This window comes from Nelumbo lutea, chromosome 3 (genome assembly GCF_056320005.1).
Source record: "Nelumbo lutea isolate HS-2025 chromosome 3, American lotus-T2T, whole genome shotgun sequence".
Lineage (NCBI taxonomy): Eukaryota > Viridiplantae > Streptophyta > Magnoliopsida > Proteales > Nelumbonaceae > Nelumbo > Nelumbo lutea.
In genome coordinates, this window is record NC_142686.1 from 25,001,908 (window position 1) to 25,012,767 (window position 10,860).

Sequence of the window (10,860 nt, forward strand, 5' to 3'; positions counted from 1 at the left end):
CTCATACCAACTAACAATACTTGTTAATTTGTCTTAATACTATTTAATATTCTTAATTTATCTTAGTAACATTTTATTTTGAGCAGCTACCATCAGGGACCTAAACCCCCGAATTCTTTTTTATTTTAAATAAAAGCTTACTCTACGCTTAATTTAGAAAGAGTACAAATACAAACATGCAAAGTGTAAAGCCTTGCATTTTGTATTATTTTGTATTATTTGTACTCTTTCCCAACTAAGCCTTGGGGAAAAATTTTACTTCAAAGAAAGAAAAATTCAATAATCACCAAGATGTTGGTAGCGGCATTAATATCATCGCTAATCACCAACATTGAAATTGAAATCTATCCAATATAAGTAGCGGCTAATTATATAAAACTATTTTCAAAATTTGTTCATTTTGTCTTGATGGGTTCCTTATTGGGGTAAGGACTTCACTCGTCATCCCCATCCCTATTCTCAATTGAGTCGAAGATACCAAATACCCAACGAATATCCTAGTTAACTAAATTAATTTGTGTTATATTTATTTAACTTAATTTTTATAAGTTACTAATTACTTAATCGAATAATGCTTAGCAAATTGGGTCTACTTAATATAACAATTAGTTTATGATACATTACATTTGTTAAAATAATAATTAATAGAAGAGGGAATTTACTGATGGGATGAGAGAGAGAGATGAAATACAAGACTTTTAATAGGGGTCAATGCTCCGCGAGTTTTAACATCTCTATATTTGTGCGTTTTCATTCATGGGAAGCTGTTCCCAATGTAATAAACATTTTGGAGCACCACGCTACTTGGCTCACCTTTTTGTTTATTATATAGAAATATATAGTAATCAATAATTCTACTTTTTTTCATTGTTTAAACATGTATACAAGTGAATCGAGGGAATAGCTCAACTAATACATTAGCTGATTTATTCCATCAGAGACGCGGATTTGATTCCTCTAGGCTGTAACCACTAATTTTGGGGAAAGGTTATTGGTGTGGTGATGCAATATTCATTATGAATTTTAAGCATTTCTCTTAAATTCACCATAACTTTTTAAAATGTCTAAAATTCACCATGTCACTAACTTGACGTTAAACAAACTACCAGGTGTTAATATATTATCATTTTAACCTTCATAGAAAAATATAAAATATATACTAAATAAATTAACGGGTATTAATATATTACCACTTTAATATTTAGACATGAAAAAAAGGAAAAAGTTCAAAATATATTTTTAAATTTAAAATACATAAAAAACATAGAAATTGCAAACAAAATAAAAAATTATTTTCATATTATAGAAACTATAGAAATTGAAAAGCAAAATTAGATAATAAAAATTGTAGAAAACCACAAAAATTACAAATAAATAACAAAAAATACAGGAAAATTTATAGATTATAGAAAAAGGAAAATGTAAAAAAAAAAAAACAGATATTATAAAAAACATTGGGAATTATAACAAAATACTAGAAATGCAAAAAAAAAAGAAATTTAAAAACTGAAAAAGACCATTTTTCCTCTAATTCCCATTCAAGGGTAATTTGGTCATGAAAATTATTATTTATGCAAACATGACACATTTGTTAAGAAGCATTAACAGTGCGCTAACATAAAGTGAGTTTTGAAAAATAAAAAGTTACTGGATAGTGAGTTTTAGACAATTTCCCTTCCAATATGATGATGAGTTTTAAACAATTTCCCATCCAATATTTTGCAACAGGAGCTTCGTCCCGATTGACGAAGAACGCTTAGAGTGATCATCCGAGATTCATTTGATTTTCTTGGTAGAAGATCGCCTGTGTTTCCGTGAACCCACAATGTTAGGTCAGCGGCTTCAGCCACGTACACCTTACACAGTCGACTTCCCCACCCTGCTCTTCCCTTACATATTTAAATAGCAATCTGTCACATTATTGTTTTGACTGAGATTTATATTTCTGGCTTGGTAAGTACAAGCCATATACTTAGATATTTTATAGAAGATTTGTGAATTTGGTGGCCTTTGGTTTCATTGTTAATGCAATGGCCAGGTGTTTTCTAAGGTGGTGTTTGGAATTGGTGTCGGTTGCTTCAGAAAATGGTGATACATCAGCATCATGTTAGAAAAATCGGTGTTTCAAAAAACAGTAACATATTTAGAACCGTTTTTTCATAAAAAAATGATAATCTAAATCACATCTTGAAAATTGAGGTATGGTATGAAAAAATGTCAAATTCAACGTTTTTTCAATTCGGAGATCGTTACTGCCAACAAGAATATAATGTAACAGTGATATTGACTTCCTATAATGGATATGAAAACAGATATAGAGCATTGATATCAAACAAAAGGTACTGTTATTGCCAGAGGAAATATCCTACTAGCAGCAACGTTTCTAAAAAAAAAAAACAATATTATAATGCAGCATTGATGCCAAATACATACTAAGAAAACAGTGCCATGTCAGGACTACATCAGTGACGATTGCCTACAACGCTTGCATAAAACAGAAAACATCAGAATGATGTTTCCCACAATAGAGCCGATTTTTGAGAATCGATGCATGCATTTTTTTTTTTTGAGAAAACATGCTAACCAAACAACAGATTGATGTGACACTGGCGTGGTGCCATTTTCTCATAAAATGTCAATTGAACGAAACACAGGATAAAAGAGAATTCTTTAATTTCTAGATCCGACCCATGCCCACCCTAATACCCTCTGGCACCTATTTATCTTAAACATGAATAAACAATTCTGCACTGGAATCGAATAATTTACCTGAAAACATTGCCTCAACCAATAGCATGGTATCAAACACCACCTTAGTGGAGTCATTCCTAGGTTCTGATGTATGATTTCATTTCTAGTCCTATCCCTTCTAATTTTACTATTCATTCATTTAAGTGTCAATAATTTTATCGGTACTGGATTCGCACCAACTGAATAAACATTTATATAATTGATTTTTGAAGACCCAACTTTGTTTATATAGAAAAGGATAATTGCATTACAGAAGTAAATTAATAAGTTCTAAGATAAATCTCTTAAACTATTTCTACTGTTCATGAAATTGACTAACTCTATCCTATCGTTAATATCCACTAATGTTCCATTAAAATTCATACACTTAAAAAGACCACCTGATGTATAAATTTTTTTAAAAACCCAATTTTGCCCTTTTCTTTACCATCCCTCTCCCTGGCGGCAGCTACAGCGAACCACTCTACAACCATTCCACTCGCTGTCTCCCTGCCGCCATTACCACCTCTGTCGTCGTCTGTATCCGATCACTTTCACCGGCGTCATCAGGTTTTTCTGGCACCAAGTCCTTTCCAGAAGAGGTAGAGGATTGGCAATTGTTTGCAAAGAGACTGAAAGCTCCGGAACAGGTACGAAGGAACGGGGGAGAGGGAGAGGGAGAGGGAGAGAGAGACTCGCGTCCCAGATCTGGTTCCCTGGCAGATCTGGGACGAGCACCGCCAAGGGAGCTTTGACGCAACGGACGAGCACCGCCGACTGGTTCCCTGGCAGCTAATGGAAACCATACCTGGTATGTCACAGACGCTAGCGGACGAGCACCGCCATAAGAAATTGAGAAGAAACTATGACTTCTGAAAACCCAGTTGACGGCGATATTTACCTTTGAAAATCAGTGAGCTTGGATGAGTAAAATTATCTTTGCTATTAAGCACTAATTAATTACTGCTGCTTGGGTTGGTTGAAGAGAACCCTACTGCCTCCATGGGTTTATATGTTGATTGTGGTTCTGTGTTACTCGTTTGGGGCTACACATCTACTGGAGCGGATGGCATTCAAGAGCACAGCTAACAGAAGCCACTTACGTATTGTGCGGGAAGTTGAAGCAATTGGAGGCAATGTGACAGCATCAGCTTCGCGAGAGCAAATGGGTTACTCGTATGATGCTCTGAAAACATACGTCCCTGAAATGGTAGAGTTGCTTATTGATTGTGTGAGGAACCCTGTATTCCTGGATTGGGAGGTCAATGAACAAGTCTTTCCTGTTACTTTACCATGCTTGTGCCATCTTGACCTTAAGAGATTTGTTAGATCATGTCATGTGCCAATTCTGACTCCATTAAATTGCATTTTTCTGCTTCTACAGCTGCAGAAGGTGAAAGCTGAGATTGCAGAAATTTCCAACAATCCACAAGGCTTGCTTCTGAAGGCAATTCATTCTGCTGGATATTCTGGTGCACTGGCCAATCCTCTTCTGGCACCTGAATCTGCACTAAACAGATTGAATGGTACAATTCTAGAAGAGTTTGTTACTGTAAGATTTTTCATCTCCATCCTATTAGCATATTTCTTTTTTCTTTTATTTTCTTTCTCTTGTGATTCTTTTTAAATCACTGAACTCCTTTATACTTTTTGAGTTCTTTGTGGTCTGAGACTACTGTCTGCTTTGTGAAATTCAGGAGCACTATACTGCTCCGCGGATGGTTCTTGCCGCTTCTGGGGTTGAACACGAAGATTTGGTATCTATTGCAGAACCCCTGCTGTCTGATCTTCCTAGCGTGCCTCCTCCTGAGGAGCCAAAGTCTGTGTACGTTGGAGGCGATTATCGTTGCCAAACTGACTCAGCGGTATGTATCATTTGCATTATCTCTGAAATATTTTTTATGGATGGATTGAGTAGATGGAGGGATCCTCAGCCATGGCTCTATCTGCACATGGAGGGATCCTCAGCCAGATTGACCAGATGGGCAATCTGCAGTTATGCAATCAGTACTCCAGTTGAGAAAGGGGAGCCCGCCATAAAACTCTTTACCATTGATTCTTAATCCTTGTCGGTGGTTTCGAGTTATGTGATGCCATTGATGGCCGATTTCAGAGGTGACAGAGATGCAGACTCTGCTCCCTTGCACCAGCTCCGTCTCTTTGGACATTGTGCTCCCTCAAGAAATTCTTAGATGAGTCTCAAGGTGTTGGAAACATTCACGGGTGAGGTGACCTTCTCGCTGATTATCCCATTTGCCTCTGTCTTCCAGACAAGCACACAGAGAATGATATCCTCTCTCAGCTGACAATGCTATTTCATCATACGATGATCTATCAGGAAGGAAGAGACACCCGTGTCCTCCACCATCGAGAAGGCAAAGGGATGAATCCTATTTCGATGATGGCAGCGATTCGAAGGATGATGACGATTCAGACAACGATGATCCGTGCTACTCAGGTAGAAAACCCTCTAGATCTCAAGTTCCTCTCAACGAGTTGCGACCAAAGTTCATCCTCTCAGAACCAGTTCTGAGGCCTCCATTAAACCAGTTCTCCTGAAACACCGGAGTCTCTAGGCAAAACAGCAATGGTCGCCATCATTTAGACTTTGATAACGCCAATGATAGTTCTCTATTCACCGTCCAGAAGACAATGAACAGAGATGAAGATGGATGAAGGATAAGTAGAGGAAGAAGGATAAAGAGAATAAGAAGAGGGGATGAAATTTGAGGAATAGTGGAGGGAAATTTTGACATTTCGTTTCCTTCCGTCAGCACTTAACGGCAATGACAATTGTAAGAAAACTTGAGGGTACTGCAAGACAATAGCTAAACAATAAGGCTACCACGTGTCAATTTCGTAAACAGTAGGGGTTGTTTAAGAGATTTATCATAAGTTCTATGCAAGTTGGGACTACTACAAGACATGTAAGAAGCACAGATGACAGCATCGACCCAACTTGGTAAATAATTACCAAGTTAGCATCATTGTGGAATTTCTATCCTAATTCGTTTTTACCAAGTTAGCGGCATCGCAAGATTTCTATCTTATTTCGTATTTACCAAGTTAGTGTTACAGCGAATAGCTAGGGCAAAGCTAGGAAACTTCTTTTTTGAAGAGATTTAGTATGATTATAATAAAGAGTGTTTTATTAGATTAGGAAACTTCTTTGTAAGCAGCATTAGGGTGTAAATCTATATAAAGAGTAGCTAAAGCAAAGGTAGGAGTTTTATGTTGATTTTCTCTTAAGTATTCAGTGAAAAGTTGTACTTCATGTTTATTTCAACTTTTGCTCTTTTCTTTGAAGCTTCTTTGAACATGGATTGTTTTTTACTGAGCCATTTGATATCAAAGCTCATGTTTGATCATTCTTTGAATTATGGGTCCTAAGGAGAAACAAGTGGCTCACATCATGGAATAGGAACTCAACAACAAAACACAAGAAGTGGCAAAGTGGAGAAGACAAGTCAATGCACTTACTCAAGAGTTGAAATCGTTGCGAGGGGATAGCGACTCCGATGCAAGTGTTTCCACTCATTCCTTTTTTATCATCAGGGCAAGCATCCAAGTTGGCTTTAGTTGCGAGTGGTGACTATAAATAGTTGGGAAACGGGTTTCAATATTGAAATTCCAAAGTTTCATGGAGGTTTCTCTACTTGGCAAACAACCAAACTGACTATAGTTGCATGTGGTGAATAGAAGCTATGGGAAACATATCTCAAATTTGAGTTCATTTTTACCAAGTTAGCACCATCGTGGGATTTCTATCTTAATTCGTATTTACCAAGTTAGCGTTACAACGAAATTTGCATTCAATTAGGACTTTCTTTTTTGAAGAGATTTAATAGGATTATAATAATGAGTGTTTTATTAGATTAAGAAACTTCTTTGTAGGAGGCATAAGGGTGTAAGCCTATATAAAGACTAGCTAGGGCAAATCTAGGCATTTTATGTTGATTTTCTTTTAAGTATTCAATGAAGAATTGTTTTCATGTTTATTTTGACTTTTGCTCTTTTCTTTGAAGCTTTCCATACTGCACCCTTACCACACTCAATTTTATAAATTTTTCCTTTTAACTGAAATGATATTCATCTATCACTTGAGATTCCAAATGCACTCATTCATTTTGTGCATCCTGCTTTAATTCTATGGGCAATATCTACCTCAATCTCTCCTTTATTGTCCATACGAGGATATTTTGGTTAATTATACATGAATCAATGTATCAACGATTGTAAACCCTGATTTAACAATATAGATACAAGATTTTTGCTAGAACTATAATGATTCAATAAAGAATCCTCTATAGATGTGGTCTCAATATGCCGAACCACATAAAACTGTACTTGCTCTCTTTTTTTTTTTTTGTGTCTTGTTTTCTTTTCTATCCTTTCTCTTCACAATAGAAACAAGGTTGAAGGTCCCTAACCTTTATCTAGAGTAAAAAGCACAGAATCCATTGTCTCTTGAGTATCAAAATTCCAAAAATACATCCACAACACATGGATGCTTGATCATGGTAAATTAAATGCTCATAAGCCTAGGCTCAATATATAGTATAACAAACTCCATAGCCTGTTGGGCCTGCGAGGCAGCCCACAGTGAAACATCGATAAGGCCTCCAAATGGTAGTAAGGGGATGTTCTTTTTTGGGATTTTGAGAGGGGGGAAAGTTGGTCAATGGGATTTTACGTGGAGACTGGGAAAATTTACCAGTACTTTAATGGGACAAAATGCCCATCTTGATAATGGATTTTTATGGCTAAAATGGTTATTGCCTTGTTTACTTGAGAAATAAAAGAACATGGATAAATGTATTTACTCTGATAAGTATTTCCCAAAAAAAACTTATCCAAATAATTGCATTTATCCACATAAATAACTTACCTTGGCCTAAGAATACAAAGAAATGAAAAAATGGGATTGATAAAAAGGAATAAGGGCACATTGCTCATCGTAATTAAGGCATTCCTGGGCAAGTTGGGCAGAACCCAAAACCTAGCCTTGTAGTCCTACTGTCCTAGTCTACCCAGCAAAGAAATAACGTTGCGGCTTCAGTACAATGTTTTGGATACAGAAACAAAGTTTGGTATGACAACATCTTAAAACATTACACCATCTGTTTTTTCCCTCGTACCCACACCAAGCATGCTGATTGCTGAAAAGTTGCCTCAGAATTGGGTTGGGTTTGGGCTCACCCGCGAAACTAAAACTCAGCCTAACTATGCAAGCTCGGCATGGCAACGGGACGGGTTTAGGGTAGAGATCATATTTTCTGTTCCTGTTCCTGATTCTGAAATTAACCCCTCCTGTACTCAATTCCAGTTGGAGATAAAATTTGTCCTCTATCTCTGTTCCCCAACAGGGATGGATTCCCTACAGACCTGAATCCTTGAAAAATTTTTAAATAACAGTATTTTTTGAAAAACAAATTTATTTAAAATAAATAAAAAGTTATAATAATAAATAATATTTTAATTATTTTTATATATAATATAAATAATATAATAATATATATTTAATACAACTAACATTTAATATATATATATATATATATATATATATATATATATATATATTAACTGAGTCGGGTGGGGCGGGGACCTCAAACCCCATCCCTGACCCGACCAGGGATATATATAAATCCTATCCCCATCTCTACCCCGCCAAAACAATGAGATCGAGAAGTGGGATACTCGTGAGGATGAGAAAGATTGCTATCCCTGTTACAGGCATGTAGACAATAAACATATTCCATAAACAAATAAATGTTGCATCCAGATGTGGGTGGTTCCTGGAAATGGAAATAAACCATATTTCCTCCGCCTCCCTGTCGAATGACCAGGTCGTCCTTGTAAGTGGTAACTAAAAAACCAGAATCCGCTATAACCCGTCCACTATAATTCTTTTTTTCGCTTTACAACAGGGGTAGCCCATCCCCTTTCCCTTAACCCAACCCCCCAAAACCCCTGGTGGCAGCAGGATTTGACTCTACGAAATTCCTGCCCGTCCCCTATTATTCTATGGGCTTAAAACCGCTAGTTTCCCAATCCCATATCATCCAGGAATTTCATTAACCCAAATGCAGAATAATATCTTAGCTTATCTCGGCAACCGTGCCGCGACAATTCTCCTTCCAACTAACTAATTTAAATATATCACCAACCATACACTATACAACCTTTTCAATGCTTGCCTTTTGTAAATTCAGGAAAACGCCCCACGGCCCCGACATAACGGAGTCTGATCGGTTTCTTATTACAGGGTACGGTGACGATGACGAGATTCGGGAATCACCACCGAATAATATTAACTTAGCTACCTAAAACACAATTACTTATCAAAAAAAAACTTACAAAACACAAACACGGAATCATAATACCATACCTGAATGGCAAGTCCGTACAAGCAAATAAAGAAAACCTTCTTCTTTGTTTTTTTTTTTAATTAAATAGTATAAATTTAAATAATTCAATCGTGCATACAGATCGATGTTTTAAAGATAGGAAAGAATAAAGATGAATAAATTAATTATTTAAATCCACCTACAATGCAAAATTGCAGATATATGCGCATCCCAAGCAACGAGGCAAAATCATAATTATCGTTATATAAATATTGATAAATAGCTATGGGCTTTAAAAGATTAAAAAAGAAAACCATGGGCCTATACGTGCGCCAGTCCATAATGGCGGCAAAACGGGGAGGCCTGGCCGGGTAGGGCCGAAGAATAGCAAAGGTCATATGCTGGAGTGGGATCACAGGAAGTGGGAACTTTTCTTTGTTGGAGGGGCTGGATAAGATTGGAATTTGGAATGAAACCTAACACCGGGATCAACTTGTATAAACTTTCCTACTCTGAATTTTATGCGGACTACTTACCATTTGAACGATATAGTAGTTGTAATAGTAGAAAAATTCTCTCGGAAAAGTTAGAAGAAACTAGAGAGAGAGAACATACCGGAGCAACGATTCCTGCTGCGCTTTCCATCCTCACAAAAGCAGAACAAGTCCGTTGTAGAATTGGAAGAGTAAGCACAATAGCCACCAGATTCCTCACACGCAAAGCAATCTCCAATGCCCCCCCAATCTAACTCAAACCCGTTCCTTAAGGCCCCCGCAAACCCATCCGTCCTACTGAAAACATTCGTAATCGCTTCCTCCATAACCGTGGTAACCACTTTTGCCTCGCAGTCCCTATGCCAATCAAGCCCCTCCGGAATCTTGTCTGACTCGAAAACCAAGGTCTGGTTCCCGCCGGATGCAAGGCAGGATAAATTCGTGTATTTAGTTGAGAGTAGAAATGAAGGGTAGTCAGAACTGAGATAAAGAAAAAAGTGGGTGGAGCAATCAAAGAAAAACGTCAGGTTTTTAGTGGAGTCACTGGAGCGTAATTGAGGTGCGCTGGTGAGGGTGATATTATGCTTTGCCCTTGGACATATTGCATTGCCTGTAAGTACGTCGGCGTCGATCACGGAGAGGGTCTTTGTTTCATAATTGATGCCGGTGACGTTGTAGGTATCAGTGGGCATCTTGAGTGTGGTTTTGTTGTCATCTGAGCAGGAGAGACTGAAGCTCGGGTAGCCACAGTGTGGATTTGGAGTCGAACTGCCGTTATACCAGAAAGGGTATCTAATGAGAACGCCACCGCAGACGTATGAAGGACAGATATCTGAAGGTGATTTAGTTTCGATAATCGCTGATCTGGTTCGGGAGAAGAGGAGGCTGAGGGACAGCAAGGCTAGGAGAAAGAGGTGAAGATGGAGAGTTTGCCGTGGAGGCATTTTCGCTGGGACTCGGGGAAAGAAAAGGAGAATAGAAATTTTAGACTAGACTCCAGAAGAAGAACATCCGGAATCTTCGATTGGGGGCAGAGCTGGACGGGGCTTTTAAATAGAGAAATAGAACAAAGCGAGCGGTCCCATTTTTTTTTCCTTCCGCTCTCGTCTCTTGGTCAAATCTATACACTGCTGTAATAGATTGGAGTCACTGTGCATTTGACCTCCGGCTCCAGGTCCAGGATTAGTCGGCTGTAGTTTGGGCCCATATGGCTGGCCCACATGGATGTGGAGTTCATGTTCATGAGCTCATCCCATTAGGAATGGCAACGGGGCGGGGCACCCACTCCC

The 10,860-nt window shown here is 37.9% G+C and overlaps 2 protein-coding genes across 18 annotated transcripts in view; one reads left to right on the plus strand and one right to left on the minus strand.

The window, feature by feature from the left end:
- LOC148863704 (LEAF RUST 10 DISEASE-RESISTANCE LOCUS RECEPTOR-LIKE PROTEIN KINASE-like 1.2) overlaps nucleotides 1-10,604 on the minus strand; it is a 28,531-nt gene extending 17,927 nt beyond the window's left edge. The window contains exon 1 of the mRNA XM_088978234.1: nucleotides 9,693-10,604. Coding sequence (XP_088834360.1) covers nucleotides 9,693-10,515 — 823 coding nt within the window. The 5' untranslated portion in view covers nucleotides 10,516-10,604. The remainder of the gene's footprint in view (nucleotides 1-9,692) is intronic.
- Nucleotides 3,113-6,726, plus strand: LOC148863705 (mitochondrial-processing peptidase subunit alpha-like). 17 transcript variants are annotated; one of them, XR_016109944.1, is made up of 6 exons: nucleotides 3,113-3,991; nucleotides 4,115-4,282; nucleotides 4,428-4,595; nucleotides 4,844-4,953; nucleotides 5,069-5,188; nucleotides 6,122-6,726. XR_016109944.1 is itself a non-coding variant. In XM_088978248.1 (4 exons), the coding sequence occupies exons 1-4, from the start codon at nucleotides 3,743-3,745 to the stop codon at nucleotides 4,847-4,849; spliced, it is 591 nt and encodes a 196-aa protein (XP_088834374.1). In that variant the 5' UTR covers nucleotides 3,113-3,742; the 3' UTR covers nucleotides 4,850-6,016. The 17 variants fall into 17 exon arrangements, 10 of the variants coding, with proteins under 10 accessions (XP_088834374.1, XP_088834375.1, XP_088834372.1 ...); XR_016109942.1 differs by having other exon boundaries at nucleotides 3,169-3,991; nucleotides 4,727-4,953; XR_016109943.1 differs by lacking the exon at nucleotides 6,122-6,726 and having other exon boundaries at nucleotides 5,069-6,016.
- Nucleotides 10,605-10,860: the final 256 nt, after the last annotated feature.